The 24,470-nt window shown below is 44.1% G+C and overlaps 1 protein-coding gene across 2 annotated transcripts in view; it reads right to left on the bottom strand.

Moving 5' to 3' along the window:
• Positions 1-6,301: 6,301 nt before the first annotated feature.
• YWHAZ (tyrosine 3-monooxygenase/tryptophan 5-monooxygenase activation protein zeta) overlaps positions 6,302-24,470 on the bottom strand; it is a 32,032-nt gene continuing 13,863 nt past the window's right edge. For both annotated transcript variants that reach the window (XM_056107058.1, XM_056107138.1), the window contains exons 3-6: positions 13,679-13,802; positions 12,777-12,940; positions 12,603-12,698; positions 6,302-8,341 (exon numbers count right to left, since the gene is read on the bottom strand). In XM_056107058.1, the coding sequence (XP_055963033.1) occupies positions 8,282-8,341; positions 12,603-12,698; positions 12,777-12,940; positions 13,679-13,802 (444 nt within the window). In that variant the 3' untranslated portion in view covers positions 6,302-8,281. The remainder of the gene's footprint in view (positions 8,342-12,602; positions 12,699-12,776; positions 12,941-13,678; positions 13,803-24,470) is intronic.

Here is a 24,470-nt window from a genome sequence, read left to right as displayed (position 1 = left end):
GCAGCAAATATACGACCTGCCCTACAGCCGACAAGCAAGCCAGCAGCAATTTCAATGGACTCTGCTCCCCCAAAGCAGGGGCCACGTTCTGATGGCAGAGATAGTGAAGACCCCTGTGGGCAGGCTGGGGGTCCACAGGGTTCCTACAAGATCTGGAAGCCATGGGAGGAGAGTACGGGCAAAATTCTTGCATGGTAACAGGGTTTTGGGTCTTGCTCTTTGCTGGTGGGAGAGGGGGTCATGCCCAGGATGTGGGGGCTACTCTTGGCTCTGTGATCCTGGATCACTCCCTGCAGTGTCCGGGGAGCGCTATGCAGGGACCGGCGGTCCAGTCAGGGTCCACATAATTCTTGATACAATTTTGCAAACTGTCAATCTGAACAAACTTTATCGTGGTAGCACTGGCTTGTAACATACAGTATTAACGATTAGGTTTTTGGGGTCACACATGGCAGTGTTCAGGGGCTACTCCTGGTCTGTGCCCAGTGGTCACTTCTGGGGTTGCCCAGGGATCGGGTGGGGTGCCAGGGCTTGAAGCCAGGCCTCCTATACGCAAAGGATGTTTTCCATCTCTTGAGATACATATACAGAACTTTTAAAAATAAATTTTACTTTGTAATTATTATTATTATTTTGGTTTGGGGGCCACACCTGTTGTGCTTAGGGTTTACTACTGGCTCTGAGCTCAGGGATCACTCTAGGCAGGTTGGGGGGCCCCATAAGTTGCCAGGGAGAACCCAGGTTAGCTGTGCAAGGCAAATGCCTCATCCACTCCAGCTCCTATGATTTTTTTTTAAGGAAAACAAATGTTTGCTACTATAGTTACCATAAAGGCAAAAGGGCTGTAACCCCCTAAATGACCTGCAACCTCTTGCAACATGAAACATACTTCTTGCTAAGTGATGCAAGCAAGATTTGCAAAATAGATACACCGGCCATGTAGGTATCTTGACGGAGGATTCCAGGGGTGGAGGGAACTTCCTACCGAGCTGGAGCACTAGCTTTGCATGCAGGAGACTCGGGTTTGATGACTGATCCCCAGCACAGCTGGGAGTGCGCCCCTAAGCACTGAGCACCTCTGGGTGTGTCCTCTCCTCCACCCCAAGAAGAGTAATTACTAGACTTGATTCTCAGGGCGGAGAATATAATTGTTGTTCTGAGTCATCAGGTTTTATTTCCCGGGGAAAGTGAGTGTTTCATGGTTCGTGTTTTGCTTTAACGTTCCTTGAAAGAAACAAAAATTTAAAATCAAATGGAGAGTGGGAATTTTTGCTTTATTGCGCTGGGTTTTCGCTCCAAATTAGATTAACTGCTCCATTATTGCATTACCTTGTCGTTTCATTCTTTCCAGTGCCTTCCCTCCGCCCCCTCCCCCACATCAGCTTTCAAGTCTTTCTTTCATCTCAATGCCATTAGATGCATTACATCCAATGTTTCCAGCATGGCTCGTTCCCATGTCCGTGCTCAGCCTTCTTGGGGGGGGGGGGCAGCCATCCCTCTTGTTCCCTGAATCACGCCCAGCGTGCTCAGGGTTCACTCCTGGAGGTGATCAGGGGACCAGACGTGGTGCCAGGGATGGAATCCTGGTTAGCCGCATGCAGCGCAAGTGCCCTACCTGCTGTACTATCATTACGACCTGTGGGACTGTATTTGATATTCAATTCAATCCCATTCATCGTCACTGAGTTACAGGTTCCTTTTCATTCAAGACTTTGTCAGAGGCCAGAGTGGTAGTACAGAGGGTAAGGCGCTTCCCGTGTACTCGCCCAACCCACGTTTGATCCCCGGCATCCCATATGGTCCCTAGAGCACTGCCAGGAGTAACTCCTGAACATCGCCAGGTGTGACCAAAACAACAACAAAAAATTTTTTTTTCATTAAGTAAATAACCAGCCTTTTTTTGCGGGGGAGTGGGTGGGTTTGACACCCAGGAATGCTCAGGAGTTACTCCTGGCTCTGCATTCAGGGACCACTCCTGGTGGTACTTGGGGGCCCATATGTGGTGCTGGGGGCTGAAACTGGGTCAGTCATATGCAAGGCAAGCCCCCACTCACTGTACTCTTTAGGGCTCTAGCCCCTAACCTAAACATTCAGGGTTGCTCCTAGGTTTGGGTTTTTATGGGGGGCGGGGGAGGAAGTCATGTTGCAGGGAGCAAACCCAGGACTCATACGTGTGATGCTTGGATCCCACCACTAAGTCACCCGCATCTCTCCCCGGCTCAGTTGGTTTTGTTTTTTGCTAATTCAGACTGTGCAGCTGTGAACTTTTTAATGATTTGTCGATGCAAGGATGCAAATGTTTGATGAAACACACACCCAGGATAGGAAAAGCGAATGTTGACCTTCCGAAGATGGCATTACACCTCAGAGGCAGGTACTATACTACAGAACTGTCACAATGAGTCCATCCCAACCCATACTAGTCCCACCACTCGCTAATTTTCAAGTCGGCACTTGGAAACTAGGATCAAGATCAGCAACGAATCAAATGGAGGTAAAATCCTGGAAATCTTGTGATCTGACATATTTCCCTGGTTAAGACTCACACATTCATGCTCGTGATTTTTCCTCCTTTAGGAAAAGCCCCTAAGCGTTTCCCCACTTTGTGTGGTATTTTGTGGGTAGGGGGTGGGTCAAGCCTTCCTGGAGGCTACTCCCTGCAGTGCTCAGGGGATTCAGGGACTGACCTGCTGCGACTGAACTTTGCAAACAAGAGTCTTAACGCCTGTGCTCTCTTTGGCAAATCACAGTTCCTCCTACATGTTTACTATTTCTGTCTTGTCTCAGTTGCTTCCCACTTTTTAAATATCCTCATTTTGGGGGTAGGGGTGGGGATGCAGTGGTTTGAGCCGCACCCAGCGGTGCTCAGGGCTTGTTCTTGGTCCTATGCTCAGGGATCACTCCTGGCCGGGCTCAAGGAACGATACGGAGCACAGAGGATTGAGCCAGAGTTGGCCGCATGCAAGGCAAGTGCCCTACCATGTACTCTCTCTCCAGTCCCTAGATATGCTAACTTTCATGCAGTTGTACTTTGACTCGTTAAGACTTTGAATTTATATAAAATTCTTGTTTCCTACATCTTATGAACATTATCTGAGGTTGGCTATTGATTTCCTCATTCGCTTGAACTTTATTTTTGGTTAGGACACAGATTAGTAACATATAAATAGCATTTTCCTAAATTCAAAAAGTCACCTTGCTTTTTGCCACTTGACACAGAAGTTAGTTATCTGCTCCCAAAGCAAGCAGGGTCAGTCATGTGAAAAAACCCACCTTTAACCCTTACATCTCCTCTGGGAAGCAAAACCAGCTGGGTGGATCCCAATTTTCATTTTCTGGCCTTTGCAGACTCGTTCTTGTCACGCTTCCTGGACTAGAAATGGGCTGCGGTGTTGCAGCCTGTCCCCCACCTCCCCCCCCACTGCCCGTCTTTTTTTTTTTTTTGGCATATTTTTTTTTGCATTTTTTGCAGGTTGCTCCTGGCTCTGCAAAGAAGCTGCGTCAGCTCTTTATTTTTATTTATTTTTTGCTTTTTGGGTCACACCCGGCGATGCTCACGGGTTACTACTCATGGCTCATGCACTCAGGAATTGCTCCTGGCAGTGTTCCGGGGGACCATATGGGATGCTGGGAATCGAACCCGGGTCGGCCGCGTGCAAGGCAAACGTCCTCCTTGCTGTGCTCTCTCTCCAGCCCCCGCCACTGCCTGTCTTAGCTACGTTGGATGGATGTTTTCAAACTCATGTTTCCTGGGTTCCAACAGAACTGTCTTCTGACAGTGCTGGGAATGCCCGGGCAGACCTTGTGTTCCTCATAAGCAAGTGACTCATGTGACTATGACTCCTTCAGGACCTGCTCCTGCTGTCTCCCAGAGCACACTGCGAAGGTGCATGTGTACAGGAGTGGAAGGTCCCAGTGGGGGCTCCTCAGCTCCACATCAACATCTTTGTAGCTGACATACTAAGGCTGGATCGATCGCACAGCGGGTAGGGCGCTTGCCTTGCATGCGACTTGGCTGACCCGAGCTGGATTCTCCTGTCCCTCTCGGAGAGCCCGGCAAACTACCGAGAGTATCTCGCCTGCACGGCAAAGCCTGGCAAGCTCCCCGTGACGTATTCGATATGCCAAACGCAGTCACAAGTCTCACAATATTACTGGGTCCGCTCAAGCAAATTGATGAATGGGCGGACAGCGACGATGACGAATGTCCTACCTGGACCCCAATGATTCTCCGAGTCTTGACTCAAACATTAAAACACTGAGAAGTCTCTAAAAAATCTGAATGTAACCAACATAGAGCATTAAATATTAAGCATCTCAGGGTTTTTTTTTGCCACTCAGCAGTGTTCAGGGCTTAGTCCTGGCTCTGTAGTTAGGAATGACTCCTGGTGGTGCCAGGGGAACTGAATGTGGGTGCAGGGGACCAAACTAGGTCTGCCACGTGTTTAAGACCAGTGTCTTAGTCTTAGATCCTTTATTCCCGGATCCCACCAATACATGCTTAAGTTCTCGAAGTGTAAAGTGGTACTAAAAGGTCTTCAATTGGATATTGGTCATTCACAAAGGGTTCCACTCTCCAGGTCTCTGGCATCACCATCGTGGATAGCAGCTATGCTGGAACACTTCCATGGGGGGCAGTTTGACCACACCTGGCAATGCTCAGGGATCACTACTAGTGGTGCTTGGGAAGACTATGTGGGATACAGGGACCAAACCTCTGGGCCAGCTGTGTGCAAGATCAACCCTATATAAGATCTCTCCAGCCCGAGATACATTTTCTTAACCAAATTTTATGCACCCATGCAGAGCTGGAGTTCATTGGGAGGGCACATGCTGGTCCAGTCCCCTGCACAAAAAGATAAAAGACGGTTTTGCTTAGTTCAGCCTGGTTGTTCAATACCAACAAACTGAGCGGAGTAACATTAGCAGAGGGTTAAGTACAATCTCTCTCCAGTAACCCGTTACTGGAGTTTCGAAGGTGTTAAGACTTTAAAGCATCAAGTAGCATCATGAGGCTTTACACATATATGCAGCCGTTTTCAAGACAAGTTTCCAGAGTTCGTTGAAGTCAGGTCTGCTGAGTTCTCGTGTTCCATTTTATCATGTTAAGGCTTAGCAGTTTCCTCAGAGGACCATTTTGAAGTTTCTGAATAAGCCCTAGCAAACTCTTATTACCTGGCCTCTTATTTTAAAATTCAGTGTTACTTTTAGGATCTCTGAGACAGAACTAGATTATGACTGCTACAGTTGCAAGAAAGAATTCTCCTGTTCAGAAAAAAAAAATCTAGTCATTTTCTAAATGCCCAGTCTTAGCCACCAATTTAAGGTTTTGGTGTTCCTACTCCCCCAGTGTCATTTACTCTGTGCTATTGAAGCAACTTGTGATTTCTTGACTGCGATTCCCCTACAGGGAGGTGCAAGACTGAGCACAAGGAACCCTTTACAGAGGTTCCAAGAGGAAGAACTCTTAACAAAGATTATAAAAATCCTATCAAGATGGATCAATATCCTACCCTCGCTGACCCATTTCTACTGGCAAAGGCAGGGGTTTACCAACCTTGCAGCTGCCACTGTACTTGCATTCTTGGATTCTCTCCTCCATCTCCTTTTCTAGAGTGCTAACAACCGGAAAAGCCAGGCCCACAGATGACAACCGCAGCCTCGCCATCCTTTGAATTAAACACAATGCTGCTCCAACCACAAAGGCCAACTCTAAAGGGGAAATGTAAATTTGAGCACAAGATGCACTGCCTAAATTCTCTAAATTTCCCTACCACACTCTACTGACAAAGCAGACATGAAGCCTGGATTGGGAACCATTAAGGGTACTTTAAAAATTATTCTATGTTGGAATCTACTATTGGACACTAAAGGAAACATGTTTAACAGCTACTATTAATGAAGTATCACAATTTATTTCAAAATCAAATTGATTTAGTGGACAAAGCAAATGTGACAATCTTTAGATTTTATTTATAATTTACTTGAATGTGATCCGCCTCCTCAAACTTAATGTAATTCTTCTTAGCTATAAATTGGTAACTTCATGTTCTGGCCGGGGGGTCAGGAGAAATCAATACAAGAAGAGTGAAGATGCAGTATACTCCCCAAAGCGTTAAGAGATCTCTTCTCCTTCAAAGACCCCAAAGCCTCCATTGCACTTTTATTCGAACGTAATTATTTGGGACAATCATCCCCGAGGGCTGATATTTCCCACTTTAATCTGAGGTCAGAAGCAAACAAGCAACAAAACAGTGTTCGGGATTTCAGTTCCTCCCCCTTATCACCAAGACTCACTGCCTCCCATCATCAATATTTATTGAGCATTTACAGTGTACTAGGCACAATAGAACATACAGAAAACGATGTCCCTGCTCTTGAGGAGCTTACATTCTAAACAAAAAAAAATACACCTCTTTAAAATGGTATTTTTGTTTGGTGTTTTCTGCAAGGTACTAAGGAAACAGTGGGTAGGGTGAGCTTTGGGAATAACTTAGCCCCATCATTATTTAAAGAGGAGGGGTGGGGGAGTTAAGGGCAGACAATGACAGACCATTCGGGATCGGGGGAGTTTCCAGGGAGATCAACACAATCTCGTCAACCAAGGAGAGATCTGCTGCAGTAATAGGATGAGGGAAATCGTTTGTGGGATGCAAGCAAAGGAAAGCGGGGTGTCCTTAGACATCGAGTGGAGCCAGAAAGATCATGCGGCCTCTTCTCCGAGTACACGGCCACCAAACAGGAATGGTTGGCGACAAGACAAAGGCTGAAAAAGGTAATCCTGTGCACCCAACGAATAAAGGGAATAAAGGATCAAAATTGAAGGCAGGCTTGTAAGAATATCAAGAAATTCTTAAAAACAAAAGTGATTGGAAGCACAAAACTTCGCTGATGCTACCCAATATCACGGTGGGCCAGAACATTGCGGCTTCTAGGTTAGAAAATCCCATGCCAAAAATTGTAAATAGAACCCATTGTTTTTCCAATCAATCCCTCTGCCCCTGAAAAAAAAAAAACCAAAGAAAAACCTTTTTTTCCCTCAGAGAAAGAGGGGAAGAGTATTATGGGACATAGTTGGGAACAGTAGTAGCAATATTAGTAGTATTGTTATGATAAACTTTGTATTTAAACTTGGTAAAAGCCCATTAGCTGCCAAAAGGGAATAGGAATAAATTTCCAAAAATGTACAATTTCCTTTAGAGAAGTTTCAGAACCGAAAGACTAATTTACATGAAAAGCTTGTAGAGAAAGTAGTTGAAAAGTCCATTCATAAAACTTTTATTCCACTTAATACACTTGAACTTAATACACGTGTTCTTAACAATTATGCTTGGATTGTTCATGAAAATTTCATAAGACATTAAACAAAGCTAGCCATCATCTCAAGTTATTTCCCTGTTAACTATTTTTACAGCACATGCATGTTAGGCAAGTATCAAAAAAAAAAAAAAATCACAAAAGCAAAAAAAAGAAAAAAAAGAAAAACCCTAAAAAAGTTAAATACATGAGTTTTGTTTGACTGCTGTGCTTGACATACATGAAGTTATGGATATCAAGCAATTCATTTTTACTGCATCTTTACTTGTACATTTGTTCTTAGGTTGCCTATAACATTTAAATACAAATAAAATGTGTGTAGCAAAAATAATGAAAGCGAACAGCAGGTAACTTTACAAATAATGGAATGTGAACCGTTTCCGCCCTTCTCCAGAGTAACTTGGGTCACAGCTCTGTCTAGAGACACTTGTGCAGCTGCAGCGCAGGTGTGCACGAGCTTCAGTAATTCAGACACACACAGGTCAACATGCAACATCCATGAGATAATCAAGTTCCACTACAGCCCGCTAAGTGCTCCAAACCTTACAGTACCCACAGGAACTACACTTGTGACTGGAACCAATTCTCCCTTTTAATCCCCCACCAGGACAAACCAATATGAAGGCAGTTTCCTTGCTTACACATGGAAGCAGTTTTAACCCTGGCCCTTGTGAAGCCACAATGTACCAAAAGTACTATGCCAAACATTTATGACTTGTATAAAAATGCCACATCCCCATATTGGCCACCTTAAGATGAAAAAACAGAGAACTCCCTAAATGTTAACTGGCTCTACTCCCCTAATATTAAACGTAAAAACCACATGGGAAATATAGAAATTCAAATAGAAGTAACATAAACCTGTCATAAATCGTAAACAAAAAACTATTTGTGGGACAGCATGGATGACAAATGGTCTACTCTGTAAATTTTAGAATGAGGCAGACAAAAGTTGGAAGGCCGGTTAATTTTCCCCTCCTTCTCCTGCTTCAGCTTCATCTCCTTGGGTGTCCGATGTCCACAACTGGTGAAAGAAAGAAAAGATTTCTCAGCATGCGTCCGTAGGGAAAAAATCCCAGTAAATCAAGACTCCAGACTGTAAAATAGGGCCACTTTTCCTCCACTGAAAGGCTTTAAAAACATTAACAGCACTGGTCAGAAATGTAGGTCAGTGGCAGTGCTTATGCTCTGGCACGCATGTGGCGCTGGGCCAGATCCCTGCACCCTCCTCTGACCCACCCCCACAAGCTCACAGGACTGCAAGCTGTGAGATCCCAGCAGACACATTCATGCCCAACTCTTTGCTCCAACTTCTCACTGGCACAGCAGTCTCTAAATCACAAAGTCAGATACAGGAAGCCTTATTCATACGCGTCAAGAAAAAGGAAGGAACCATAGGAGGCGACCTGTGCTATTATTATCAATACCTCTCAGAATAATAATAGTAGTAATATTGTCCTGAATAGCTAAGTAGCCCCAATGAGAAAGATGTTCAAGTTCAAACCGAATGTTTTTATACCCTCACTCCTAGAGAACCCAACATCCCATGACATCTAAGACACAGGATCAAGTCCAATTTACAAATCAAGCTTTTTTCCCCCCTCTTCGTATCTGGGGCCACACCCAGCAGTGCTCCTACTCTGAACTACACTCAGGGATCATTCCTGGTGGAGTTGGAAAAACCCGACATGCCAGGGATTGCACGCAGGTCGATGGCATGCAAGGTAAACGCCCTACCCGCAATACTTTTCTGGTCCCCAAAATTAAGATTTTCTGCCACTGGTACCTTCATGAATTTGTATGCATAAACAGCATGAAAGGAACCTCCCAAGAGGTGAAAGAGAAGATTACAGTCCCAGATTAACAGGACTATTTATTAATTTTAAAAATTAATCTAATTTTTAAATTTGTAATTGAATCGTCTAATTTGTTATAATTTCAACAAATTAGAAATTTCAAAATTATCCCTGCTGTTTCAGTTGTTTTTTCTTTTTTGGGTCACACCCAGCGATGCACAGGGGTTACTCCTGGCTCTGCACTCAGGAATCACTCCTGGCGTTGCTCAGGGGACTATATGGGATGCTGGGAATCGAACCCGGGTTGGCCGCGTGCAAGGCAAACAAACACCCTACCCGCTGTGCTATCGCTCCAGCCCCATGTTTCATAGTATTTTTATACCTTTATTACTAATTATTTTTAGAGAGAAGTTATAGAAAGAGGAGTAATTATTCAAAATAACCTTGCAAGCAACCATTAGTTTTATTTAAATAAATCTCTGTCTAATCTGAAAAAGAAGGAAACTTCCAAGGTAGTACAATTAAATCACTAAGCGGAAGGCTGTGCTTGCCTTTCACGCAAGAGATTTGGCTTTGGCTTTATTTCTTTTGGCAGGTTGGGCAACACAGGCAATGCTCAGCGTTACTTCTGGCTCTGCACTCAGGAAGCAGTCCTGGTGCTCCCCCAGGGACCCTGTGGGAAGCCAAGAATCAAACCTGGGTTGGCTGCATGCAAGGCAACCTACTGTACTACCTCTCTGGCCCCTACATTAAGAATAAAAGACTTGTAAGGTTTGATGAATTTGTCTCTAACTTGTATTTCGAGGTCTAACTTTCAAGCACTCTGAGTTTTCCACACACAAATGGAGACAAATGACATCTCTCTCTTCCTAGAGTTAAATGTCAACATTGGCCACCCTATCAACATACTGGTCAACAAGTTATATTTACTTCATGGACAAATCAACCTGATGAACCTGTAGTGAGACACAACAAAGGCTCAGAGAAGACACCAAGAAAGCAGTGACAATCAGAATCTTGATTTTCTTCTTTTTACACCTCTGGGCCACAAACAGTGTTGTTCGGGGCTTACTCCCAGAGGAGGTTGGCATCCAGGGAGAGCGCCATGAGGTGTGGGAATCCAGCCCAGGCTCTGGCCTGTAAGGCATGTGCTTAGCCTGTTGCGCGCTCTCTCCAGACTCCGGATTTTCTTCTTAACTTCAACGCTGCCGGTGTTCTTCACGCTACACAGGCCCCAGAAAGTCAACTGCAAGTACGACCCAGGTCTGCTAACCAGTGATGGCCAACAGCAGCCTCAGGGTTCAGGGTCTTCCTTTAGAATGTCAACTATACCTCCTCACGTCAAACATCAGAAAACACGTTCTTAAAAATTAAAACCTGATGTTTTCATTTGAGAATATTCATTTACGGTATCATGGCATATTCTCAGGAGTAAAGTATCTTTTCCCCCTTCCCTGAGGTACCCGCAAACAAAGCACAGGTGCCAGTTCTGAGTCACTTCCCTGACATCCTATAATTCTTTAAGCGGCTCACAAACTGTACTTTGTAAAATCATTTCAAATGCTTAATAAAAAATCTCGTTGAGAATATTCTAGAACGTAGAACTGGTTTACAGAAAATGAACAGTAAACAATTAAAAAAACGGGAAAGGGAACAATGTAGTAGGAGCCCCATGAGAAATGAGTCTATTGGGGCTCAAGAGATAAGCACAGTAGGTCAGGCATGCGGCAGGGCTAGGTTTGCTTTTCAGCACCCCGTATGTAATTCCCTAGCGCCACCAGGTGTGGCCTCAAAACCAAAAAAGGAGGGGGGGGGGAGAGAGGAGAGAAAGGGGGAGGGAGAAAGAGAACTATAAAGTTAATAAAAACAGCACTAGATCAAAATCTTCCTTCTCAGTCAGTTCTTTAAAGGGCACAAAGCTGACAACTTAAGCCTCAAAACTTATTTAACGGCCAACCCAGTTCAATCTTTGGTACCACATATGGTCCCCTGGGACCCTGGCAGGCATCATGGTCCCTAAACCAAACCAGATTTCAAAAAAAGACAATTTTAAGCACTATAAGGTGGCCCAATGATGAAAAGATGCTTGAGGACTTACTGTCACTTTTTGGTATGAAATGTTATTATATAGACTAGGCTGGAGCGATAGCACAGCGGTAGGGCGTTTGCCTTGCATGCAGCCAACATGGCCGACCCAAGTTCGATTCCTCCGCCCCTCCCGGAGAGCCCGGCAAGCTACTGAGAGTATCTCGCCCGCACGGCAGGGCCTGGCAAGCTCCCCACGACGTATTCGATATGCCAGACACAGTAACAACAAAGTCTCCAATGGAGACGTTACAGGGCCCGCTCGAGCAAATCGATGATCAACGGGAGGGCCTTTACCTTTTGGCAAAATAAGATTCCCATAGCACAAACAGCGGGTAGGGAGTTTGCCTTGCCAACCTGGGTTCGATTCTTCCATCCCTCTCAGAGAGCCTGGCAAGCTCCCCGCGGCATATTCAATATGCCAATAACAAGTTCCACAACGGAGATGTTGGTGCTTGCTGGTGCCTGCTCGAGCAAATCGCTGAACAACAGGACAGTGCGACAGTGCTACATACGTTCTAGAGATCACTAGTTTTCTGCAGGCAGGAAGTAAACACTTACCGCTGGAAGAGTGTCTGAGAGTTCAAGTTACCAACACCCTAGCATTTCTCTATCAATATGGAGGCATTTTTATGGACGATCAATTTCCTGGCCTTGCACTCAGGAATTACCCTGGTGGTGCTTGGGGTACCATATGGGATGCCGGGAACTGAGCCCGGGTTGGCCACATGCAAGGAAAACGCCCCACCTGTTGTACGCTCCAGGCCCTGAACAATCAGTTTCTTGTTGGGGGGGCCACACCCAGCAGTGCTCAGGGGTTACTCAGGAATCACTCCTGAAGGGGCTCTTGTGACCACAGGTGATGCCAGGGATCAAACCCAGGTCGGCTGCGCGCAAGACAAGCACCCCACCTGCAATACTATGACTCTTGGCCCCAACGGATTGTTTCAACAGGATTCAAACATAGAAGAGATTCAAACTCTTCTTTAACTAAAACAGCAGAAGAATTACTCAAACTGAAATGGAAAATGGTAGATGTGATTACAAGTCCAAAATCACAGATAATCAAACAAGAACTCTGTAATTTCCAATTTGTGTCTGGTGCTTTTCTTCACGGTTTTAAGAGCAAAAAGTCTCTCTTTCGTTTGGTCCTGCTCCATTCTGCTCTCTGGGCTCTGGAGCCATTCTTGCTATCCCTGTCTCTGTGGCTCAGGGCTCTTTCCCAGCAGGACTGGGGGAAGTGACACCCAGGATGTGGGTTCCCTTTGAACAAGGAAAGCTCCTTAGCCCCTGTCTGGCTCACACACAGGATACTTATTAAGACTGGAAAGATGTCTTATGTTCTATTATTCTGTAAGATCGCTCCAGCTTTCTCAAGCATTAATGATGGTGTAATGTACTTACTGTCAAGTTGTCTCTCAGTAACTGCATTATTAGCGTGCTGTCTTTGTACGATTCTTCACTTAATGTATCAAGTTCAGCAATGGCTTCATCAAAAGCCTAGAATAAAAAAAGGACATTTCAATGCTCAAACAACATGTGTGTCTACGTTCAAAAACTGAGTGGTGATATACATACTGTCTTTGCAAGAGAGCAGGCTTTCTCCGGGGAGTTCAGAATCTCATAATAGAACACGGAGAAGTTAAGGGCCAGCCCCAATCTGATAGGATGTGTTGGCTGCATTTCCTTTTTGCTGATTTCAAAAGCTTCTTGGTAAGCTTGTTGTGACTGATCCACAATCCCTGGATAACGAGACATAGCAAAATATACCTATAAAGTCTGCACTTCATTCTAACCCCGTGAACCCTTTAAATCAAAACAAGTTTGTGTTGGGGTGGGGACGGGTTGGGGGAGGACCACACCTGGCCGTGCTCAGGGCTTACTCCGGCTCTGCATTCAGGAGCCACTCTTGACAGGATCAGGAGACCAAGCAGAATGCCGTGGATTAAATCTGGTTTGGCCACTTGGGAGGCAAATGCCTTCCACACTGTATTATCACTCTGGCCCCTGAATCAAATATTTTATGTGCAGTATCATTCTCCGAAGAATTAAGCTGTGGCACCCTTAACTGAATGAGAGGCTAACAAGAAAATTCAGGATTCTCCTGGACTATCACACTAGCCACTAGTCATAACCACGCATTTTAAATTTTATTATTCATGCTATTATTCTTTGTTGTTGTTGTTGTTGGGGCACACGCAGCTGTGCTCAAGAGGACCATACATTTGCAGTGCTGGGGATGGAATCAGGTTGGCCACATGCAAGGTAATAGCAGCTGTACTGCGCCTCCGGTCCATCTTGTATTTTTATGACTAGCTTGCACTGCTGGTGACTGGGAAGGTTCCTCCTGATGCTCAACGGCTTCCCAGCAAGCGCGTCTGAAGCACCCGAATCGGGCGGCAGGTACAATTTGCCACTGCTCACTTTGGAAAGACATTCACTTCCACGCCACAGTACTCCAAACCAGCATATCCACATACCTTTCTTGTCATCACCAGCAGCAACCTCCGCCAAGTAACGGTAGTAGTCTCCTTTCATTTTCAAATAGAAGACTTTGCTCTCAGCTTGCGAAGCATTGGGGATCAAAAACTTTTCCAAAAGAGACTTGAAAAAAAAAGTAAATAAAAAGAAAGTCTAATAAGAACACAATATTGTGCAAAACAACCGGCATTTCTTGGAAGTTCATTAATCCTAATTTCTAAAACTTTTAATACACAAGCCTTGCCAGAAATACATGCTCAATGAGTCATGAATATGAAAGAGAATGATCTCTAAACTTTTTTTTGGGGGGTGGGGACCACACACAGTGATGAACAGGGGTCACTACCGGTGATACTCAGGGGACCATTTAAGATGCCAGAAATTGAACCGGGATTGGCCATGTGCAAGGCAAGTGCCCTCCCCGCTGTAGTATTGCTCCCGGGACTCTGAACATTTCTAACAAGCTGGCAAACTTTCCATTTTCAAGGTAGTCAAGACAAGAAGACGGAAAAGAGGGATGAAATCATGTTCTGGGTCATGGTGGAGGAACAGGACTGAACCATGAACTAGGGGACACTACCAGTGCCCATGTCAGAGAAAGTGGATAAAAAACAATTTCATTAGGGCCAAGAGTGCAGCTCAGTGGTAGAGGGCGTGCCTTGCGTGGCCAGAACCTGGGTTTGATCCCTGGTAGAGAAAATAAGCACACATGAACACATATAACTTCATGTATTAAAACACACGAAACATCTCACAAAAGGTAGAAACTGTTCAAAGTTTTATTTTTCCTAAGTAATCTAAGATAATGGGAAAGAACATGTCCAGGGTACTTCAGACAACAGATAACACTTCATTGTCCACAGCAATAAACATTAAATGACACTAAAATATTTTGCAATACAATTAAACTGACACTGATCATCATATGAGGAGGAGAAAATGCAATAAACAGGCGGCTCTTTTCTTAAAAGGAAGACATTAATTCCAGAAGCAGAATTAGGTAATGCTAAATTTTTTTTTTTTGCTTTTTGGGTCACACCCGGTGATGCACAGGGGTTACTCCTGGCTCTGCACTCAGGAATCACTCCTGGCATTGCTCAGAGGACCATATGGATGCTGGGAATCGAACCCGGGTAGGCCGCATGCAAGGCAAACGCCCTACCTGCTGTGCTACTGCTCCAGTCCCAATGCTAAAATTTTTTTAAGTACAAAACTGACTGGCCATACCTACTTCCTCAATCTTGCAATATACTGAGCAGCAAAGGAAAGTTCATTTCAACTGGACTGAACACTGAGTCAAAAGGGGTACAGGGCTTAAGGGCCACACCCAGGTTCCCACCGGACCCACACCTACGCCCACTGCATGTGCTCCTCCCCTGAGCTCTCTCCTGCTCCCAAGTGAGTCGGAGTTTCTACTCTTCCAGTAGTCAAATCTCGTAGGCCATCCACTAATATGAAAATGTTTGAAATCTATTTTAACATAGTTAACAAACCATGTTAAAGAACATTTCACCCAACCTCTGCCTGGGTGTCTCTGGAGCTCCACATGTGCTCACCGCTGGCCTCCTGCCCACACCCCCTGTGCCCTTGGTTTTGCCAGACGAGGACTGTATTACAGAAAGGGGTAACAACTGGCATTAATCTCCATATTCAAGACCCTCTGCTTATAAGTAAATGTTAGCCCGGCAAGCTACCAAGAGTATCTCGCCCGCACAGCAAAGCCTGGCAAGCTACCCGTGTGGTATTTGATATGCCAAACACAGTAACAAGTCTCACAATGGAGTCGTTACTGGGCCTGCCAATCGATGAACAATGGGAGGACAGTGCTACAGTTCTTTTTAGTGCCTATGGCTGCTTTTGGGGGGAATCTGTAGTTCCAACTGAAGTAATAAGTGGCTAAAATAGTAAATGCCCTTCTCCCTACATGACCGGACCTTTTAAAGTTGTGTATCTTCAAACAAAAAGGCATTGATTCACTATGGCAAACGATGTGCTTGTGAACACATAGTTTCCATACCTCTGTCAAGTCTAGATTTTAATGGTGGTAGTCCATGCTTTAGGGTCAATTTTATTTCCAATCAGTTAGGCAAAAGGTTAGAGTTGTCTAAGAAAAGATGTGATGTGGTTGATGAGGAAAAGCTAACTTCAAATTAAATGAGACAAAAAGTATTTTTAAAAGATCCCGTATACAATTCAATTGTGAACTCTGGTACACTGAATATATTTTAAAAGAGCATTTTAAAATAAACGAGAACTAACTATAACCAAGTTCAGCCATTAGGCATTCCTATTTTATATTTGATGATCTCTGCCAATTTCTATGTTCACTTAATCTCCAAATACTCCCTTGCTACTAGTAAAGTAGGCAACGAGAATACAGTGCTGAACAACATAGTCTAAGTCTCTAGGCAAGTGCTCTAGTAAGGAAACAGCTGGTCATGCAGCTGACTTCTCAGTGACTGATTAATCCCAGTCTATGTGAAAAAGGCCAAACATACAGCAGGGGAACTCACTGATATAACATTCAAGTATGCATCAGGTAATTCTGCATAATGAGCACTGGATCTTAATTAGAGCGGTAGGTGACTTCTGTCTCACTGATCTCCACCAGTTTCCCTGCTATCCTTGTTCACAAAAGCCACCGCTCCTCTGTCAAGAGGTAAGAATTGACCTCCTTTCTCTCAAGCACACTTTGTTGATTTGTTCTGACAGTACCTGGCAGAAGCAAATGTGGCTCCAGGCTTTAAGAAGACTGAATTCCCCTTTCATTCTCTTGGAGCCTTCAGCCAGCATGTTAAAAGCTAACACTCCACTAAGAAGAACCTTCAGCCCCCCAGACGCCTTACAACTTGCTGGAAAGGTCAAGTTAACCCCAACTTGAAGGCAGCAATGAAAGATCTACGCAGTGGATTCCAGCCAACCTGCAGAATCCCAAGATGTGGGGCCTGCTTCTGGGAGGCGATACCGAGGTGCGCTGGAGGTTGAATCTGAGCCTCCCACATGCAAAGCCTGTCCCAGCCCGCGACTGCTCTCTGACCTAAGGTAGGATTGGAGGGGGACCTCCAAGCAGGGGGACCCCAGGCTCAATGCAAGGCCCAAGGAAATGGTGCTGGGAGGACTGGGGACACACTACACTGCAGGGGAGCAAACTCGGGGCAATCTCATGTACAAGGCATGTTCTTTAACCCCTGCACTACCTATATTCCAGTCCAACAATATTGTTCTTCAATCAGTATGGTTTGACTGGCTTGTCAGGCAGCAGTAAGTGAGAAAAATCATCATAACATTTCAATAAATGTAACTTTTTGACATTTAAATTATAGCAATCAGTATATTTATCCCTAGCAGAGTACATTCATTGTTTTTAACAGCCTCTAATCCAAAAATCGGCCTATGAAATACCAAAGCTCTGATTTAGAAGTGGGCGAAGATGAAGGCAGTACTTAAACAGTTCATCCAATCCTGATTACCTTCTTGGGGTACAAACAACCTGCTTCCATTAAAAATGATTTAATAGTTAGTTTTAAAAATTATTATTTTAAATAAAAATAATTTAAGCAAATATTCTGTGGTCAAATATTTCTAATGAAACATTTACAAAACAAAAATATACCTCTATGCTAACCTAAGACCTCTCTTATGGATTCTTTAGTTTTTAAAACTGAAATGAAGAGGAAACATCAATCCTCAGCAACCAGATGGAGAACTAGAATGTGGTGGAAAAAACTTTAAATAAATATTTTTTTTCTAATACTTAAGAGCTGCAGGGTCAGGAACCCCAAAAGCTCATCCGTAGGGCTTTAGCAGCAAACTACGCGTGAGCGGTCCCAGGGGGCACATGAGCAATGTTTTAGACTCACCCCTCCCACAGACGAAGACAAGGCAAGAATATTTTCCTTCGCTATTTTTACTGTTAGTTGGCTAAAGGGACCATGTAAACTAGACTACTTATTGTCTAAGCTATACCTCATGAGGCTCACTGCTTACAGCTGGGTCACCTCTACATGGCTCTGAAATCTCTTTGTACCCCACTTCCTCACCTATGAAACAGGGGCACAGAAGCAGTCAAACGCACAAGGCTGTTGTGAGAACTACACAGGCTTCAATGCACAGAAAAGTAAAAGTGAGAGAATGAAACGGTGAAACCTGAACTCCACGGCCTAACCATTTTCTTTCCATCAAGTACTGACACCTAAGCAAATCAATCCAATCATCTAACACAAAATATCTGTACTAGAGCAAACTTTTAAAACGATGCCTAATCAATTCACACAACACACGGTTCTACTAGAAACCTTAGTTTTGCTCTTTTCTTTCATACTAACAAATTACCTTACATTTAAAAATGTTATTCTTTCAACCATGGGCACTTACTTAGAAAAAAGCACACCTTCTAAACAGAAGACTACGAACAGCAAACAATCCATTTCGAAGCCTTTTTGATTTTTGGGGGAAGGCTGGCAGTGCTTGGGAGACAATATGTAGGTGCCAGGGACAGAACCCGCATGGGTCATGTGCAAAGCAAGCACCTTAACCCTTGTACCAGCTCCTCCAAGCTCCAGCACTGTGTTTAAGTCTGAAGACTCCTCCCACTCAGTTAGGTCCAGGTCAGTTTATAATCACAACGCTTTCCCTAGGAACAACTGGCATACATCCCACTTTTGCCTCAAAGATTATTAACACACCAACATATGGAATATTAAAATTGTTTTACCACTTTAAGAGCTAATTTTATTATTCTGGCTGTTGGGTCATGCTGAGGGGTTACTCCTGGTGGTGCTAAGGGACCATATGGGATACTGGGAATCAAACCAAACCCACACATGGAAGACAAGCACCCTACCTGCAGTAGTATGGCTCTCAGGACGAGTATCAAGGTACTCCTTAAGGACGAGTATCAAGCTAAACTTTTGGGGGGTTGGGGCAGTCCCCGTAAGTGCCGAGGGGGCTTAAAGGCCAGTCCCCAGAATGCCAGGCTAACTGGGATGGATGGTTCAGTGACAGGCATTTGCCAATGCCACCCTGGTAAGGCCCAGGGTGGGGGGAGGAGACAACAGTATGTAATCTAGGGGAATCAATCAAACCAGGGTGGACGACAATCCTGTGCTATTCCCTAGCCACTAAATCTTTACAGAACTTGAGTGCTTGGCGATGAAGAAAATACCAGTTTACTACTCCTCATATGCACTAAGGAACCAACAACTTCGGTCGCCACTGCTTCTCTGGCAGCACGACCGTCTACCTGCACCCCCCTCCCCTACAGTGACAAATCATCCCATGACTAGTTAGTGCTAGGAAATAGTTGCGATCTTACGGACTATCCTCCCCTACCCAATGATCTCTTAGGGGTCTGCAAATACTTTTAAGAACCTGATTTATTATTTTGCTTTTGTTTGGGGGCCATACCAGTGGTGCTCGGGACACCAATATGGGATGCCAGGGATCAAACCCATGTCAGCGTATGCAAGGCAAGCATCCTAGCTGCTGTACTATATCCTTCTGGCCCAAGAACTTAATAATTTGTGCTAAATAAATATCATTCTCTCAATATTTATCTCTAACTATAGGTTTTAGCTATAATGCTATTATCAGCGCCCTGCCACAGAGGCAGGGTGGGGTGAGGGGGATGAGGGGGTGGGAGGGCTACTGGGATCACTGGTGGTGGAGAATGGGCACTGGTGGAGGGATGGGTACTCGAGCATTGTAGAACTGATACCCAAGCATAAAAGTTTGTAAGTCTACAACTGTACCTCATGGTGTTTCACTAATAAAAATTAAATAATAATAATAAAAAACCTCTCTTAATTTGGCATATTCAATATGCCAAAAACCAGCAACAATTATGGGTCTCATTCTCCTGACCCTGAAAGAGCCTCGAATGTGACGCTTTTTAAAATCTCAGGGCTAGGATGAAGGAGACATTACTGGGGCCTGCTAGAGGCAACCAACAACGGGAAGACAGTGATACAGTGAATTTGTCAACAAACTAGCTGGGGTGAGGAGGCAATCCAAGTGGTAGAGCCTGTACCTCGAGTAAGGAAGGCCTCAGGGAGTAAGGAAGACCGCACTGCCTTGGAGGCCTGGTCAGGTTCAAACAGCACTGGCAAATGGTCCTTTCTGAAGGACTGGGGTGCCACCCGTAGTACAGCACTTGCGCCCGAGTGTGTGAGGCCCTGGGTTTAATCCTTAGCACCACAAAAACCAACAAACCAGCTAAATAAAGACAATGACCTTGTGCTACACTTTTGTGTGGCTATACAAATGTAAAAACTGGTCTGTGTATGATCTTAGCCTGTGTTCTTCAAAGACAGACCTATTTACATAGGTACAGCAAATCCCAAGAATCCAAAAAGGACAAATCAAAATCACCTCTGATGAGGTGAGAGGAGGTCAGAATGGAATAACCCTTTCCTTATATCCTATATGCTACAGCACCTAATTATCCAAAGCAATTTAAAAATTAAATCATGATTTTGCACCTTTAACTGTCCACTTATATATGTATTCCTAATGTACTTTGAAACTCTTTGGACTTGTTTCACTTTCAAATATTAAATCCTCAGAATGAATACTATAAACAATAGTTTTGAACAGCTTTCTTTAAACGTAAAGGAAATGTAGATTATCTGTCTGTCTTTTCGGGCTACATCCAACAGTGTTCAGGGCATACTCCTGGCTCTATGTAGTGATCACTACTACCGAGTTCAGGGATGTCCTACATACAGGGTGCCAGGGACTGAACCCAAGACAACCATGTGCAAGGCAAGTGCCTTTCCCACTGTACTATTGCTCTGGCTCTAAAAAGCAGATTATCTTCAGAGTGTAAAGGAGGAAATTTTAGCTCTGCCTCCTAAAGACTATTAAAAATTCTCCACCCCACCCCACCCCAAATTTTAAGTCAAAAGATACCCAAGACATCAAAGCAGTTGACACAGTAAAACAATATTCAGCTTCTCTGAAGAGCTAAGAAAACTGCCCCAAAAAGTGAGCTGATATTGGTCTAAGTACACTCAGACAGCGGTCAATGGATGAAGGGATGGGAGGCTGGCACATGCGTACCTTGGTTCCAGCCCTCCCCACTGCCCCTAATGTTATCAGTCTGTCAGTATAAAAGGCTAAAAAATCACTGTTGATCCCAATGTGCACCCAGGATCCGGCTAAGCTCCAGGTTTCTAAGTAATGACCCTGAAAGGCAACAGCTAAGAGACAGGGGTTCGGAGAGAGGGGACAGGAGAGGGCACTGAGAGAAGTGACAGGGACTGAAGATACCAAAGCAATGGCCACATTTCTTCATTGGATTTTGTGTTTCATACAGCATTAGTTTCAAAAGCACCTTCCAACTTTATCCCTGGAAAGCTACAAAATAGCGCATAAGAAACTCCCAAAATTGTGAAAAAGCCGTCTAAAAAGCTGATCCAAATTAAGGTTAAGCATACATGACAATTAAGTGCAAAGCCAAAGTCTGATTTGAATTTTAGTACAGAAATAGATTACGGTGACAAAATTTATAAGTCAGTTTCATAGATTAAAAAAAAAGCGACTGTAGGATAACACTGTCTTGTCCTTCCTCAGGTAATCTTGCTTAGGGTCCGGCAGGTCACCCCCATCCCAATGCTCCCCAGTCACTCCCATTCCTCCAGTTGCATTCCTCTGTAAACTCTTCTGCTCTCCTCCCCAGCCAGTTAATCACCTTTTCTCCCTAATCAGAACCTGTTAGCTTGTAAGATCAGATCCTTCTAAGGACACTGAACTTGTATTGGAAGTTATGTCTTTTGCATAGCTTACCTTAAAGCAATGTCCTGTCTGTATGGACACAGGAAATCGGTTAATATTATGCTTTGTAACTTGAAAACCGTCCATTTTCCTGACACCAATAATTACACTATTGGGGACTGGAGAGTAAATACAGGCGTGTGTCTTGCATGTGGCCAGCCCCAGTTTCTCTTTTTCTTTCTTTCTCTCTTTCCCTTTTTTTTTTTTAAATTTTTATTAGTGAAACACCATGAGGTACAGTTGTAGACTTACAAATTTTTGTGCTTGGGTTTCAGTTATACAATGAATGATCGAGTACCCATCCCTCCACCAGTGCCCATTCTTCACCATCACTGATCTCAGCATCCCTCCCACCTTCCACACCCCCCCCCACCCCGCCTCGCCTCTGTGGCAGGGCATTCCCTTTTGTTCTCTCTCTCTCTCCTTTTGGGTGCTGTGGTTTGCAAAAGAGGTATTGAGTGGCAATCATGTTCAGTCTAGAGTCTACTTTCAGCATGCATCTCTATCCTGGGAGGATCCTCCCAACACCCTTTAAATTTGGTGCTCCCTTCTCTATCTGAGCTGCCTTTCCCCCTAGTGTGTGCAAGCTGGCCTCCAAGCCATGGAGTGAACCTCCTGGTACTTATCTCGGCTATTCTTGGGTGTCAGTCTACTATTTTGTTACTTTATGTTTCCCAGATGAATGCAATCTTCCTATGTCTGTCTCTTTCTGACTCATTTCACTTAGCATGATACTTTCCATGTAGTACCACTTGTATGTAAATTTCATGACTTCATCTTTTCTAACAGCTACATAGTACTCCATTGTGTACCATCTGTTCTCGAAGTCCCAGTTTCATCCCCGGTAATGCCTCTGGTTTCCGGAACACTACCCGGAGTTACGCCCACAGCACAGAGCCAGAAATAGCCCCTGTGTAGCCCAAAGACCACCCTCTTCCCTCCAAAAAATATTACACTATGCTTATCATGTATCACTAACATGTGGGGACCAGGTGAAGGGATATATGAAACATTTCTTGTATTTCCCCTTCCATTTTGAAATTAAAAGATGCTTAAGTTAAAAATAACTGTCTAGAAAGTATACAGTTATTTTCTCTTTATCACAATTATCATATGTAATACTACCTCCCACCCATTTCTGGAAAATGGCATTACCGGTGAGTTCTGCTTTCCATCACCAAACCCTTTTTGCACTCATCTGTTTTCCAAATTTCCTTAGTAGTAAATATTTCAAGTAATGACACAAATACAAGCAACACATTTGTAAATAAAAACACAAGAAGTGACAGGCCACTTCAAAGGGCTGGTGAGCAAGTCTTTCATGCTTCAGCACCTGCAGAAGCCCAGCCTCACAGGATCCCCTTAGCACCAGCAGGATTCTACAACTGAGCTCAGTATGACTGCAAATGGTCTGAAAAAACATGAAGGGGGGAAGACATTTCCCCATTTTGTCCTAACAGAACACTCCACTGTTGTTTTTTTTTTTTTTGAGCCAACTATCAAATTTAAGTAAACAGCCCAGAATATCAAAGCAAAAGCAGTAAATCTCTACTAAATATAGACTAAAATTTGAAAATATAGATAGCTGTTCAAGATTTCTTCCAGTTGCATTACTTCTCAGTCTGTAGAGAGCCTGAGAGCCTTAACAGTGTATCAAAATGACTCCCTAGCCACTTGACTTGGAAAATAAAAAAATGAAGCATGGCAAACCAAAAGGTACAAACCCTCATGTTCACTTTAAGGACACTAGTGAAAATGCACAAGCCATCTAGGGATATGCATATTGGAACTTCAACTATCTAAGGTGGTCTCTCTCCAGAGCAAGGCGCGCCATTCCTTCATTCTGGATGAAGCTGGCAGAAGTACAGGTCAAAAAGTGAGGCTAGACACAGGGTCACTGGAGTAGCCAAAAAACGTGTGTGGAAATTTTACTGCACATGCTTAAAAATGCACAGTAACGCTGACCTTAGGGTTTAGATGAACATTCTTAGACAACTGAGCGTCTCCAGGAATATCCAGGAACCCCTGCAGAACTTAAGAGAGCTCAGGGCTGGATTCACCCTTCATGAGTCCTCTCCATGGACCGGATCGTTACAAGAAAGAGCAGACTGTTCTACAACTGAGGGGAGCTGTTGTCTGCAAAGCATACAATCATACAATCCAGCCCTTTTAGAGGTTTATGTCCTCACCCCCACACAAATTTTTCAGATAAACTGTTCTGCACAATTTCTTTGGTCAGGGAGGATTTCTTCAGAACTGATACCTTGTTAGGCAGACCCACTGCACAGAAGAAAATGGTAATCACAGAAGAAAACAAACAGCAAAGACTGACTGACCAAGAACAAACAAGGCATAAAATAAAGACAAATATTAAGTGAAAGGGAAAAAACCAAAGAGTACATGGGTTAAGGTATTTGTGTTGCATGCAGCTGACCCTGACTCAATTCCCAGCACTGCAAATGGTTCCCCAAACAAAAAAGCAAACAGTGGCAAAGACCAAGCTTTCATGATCCATTTCCTTTTTTGGGTTTATAGTAACAAGGACTCATAAATACAGCAAAATGAAGACTGAAGTTAGGATATAGATTCTCTTCCATACAAAACATGCACAAAATACCAATGAGGCACAGGACACCAAAATGTTGTTCTTTGTTTTTAGGGCTTTTGGGGGGGTTGGGGTGGGGTTGGGGATAGGCTCTGGGCCATTCCGGAGAAGCTCAGTGCTTTCCCTGGCTCAGTGCTCAAGGATCATTCCTGGTGGATTCCAGGGACCAAACTGAGCTTAGCTACAGGCAAGGCAAGTTCTCCACTCCATATCCCTGTATTGTCAGTACCGTCTCTCTAATTTCTGGCTATTTTTTGAAAAGTAGCATTTCTCACCACCGCCTGTCAATATTTCAACAAGTCCATCCTTCCTAAAATATATACAATTTGTTTTCGTTTTTACAGCCAAAACCTTGCAGTGCTTAGGGTTTACTCCTGGTAGGGCCGGGGCTAGAGACCATATGCAGAGGGGAA

Source organism: Sorex fumeus, unplaced genomic scaffold, assembly GCF_029834395.1.
Source record: "Sorex fumeus unplaced genomic scaffold, SorFum_2.1 ptg000002l, whole genome shotgun sequence".
Lineage (NCBI taxonomy): Eukaryota > Metazoa > Chordata > Mammalia > Eulipotyphla > Soricidae > Sorex > Sorex fumeus.
This window is presented reverse-complemented; position numbering and strand designations above follow the sequence as displayed.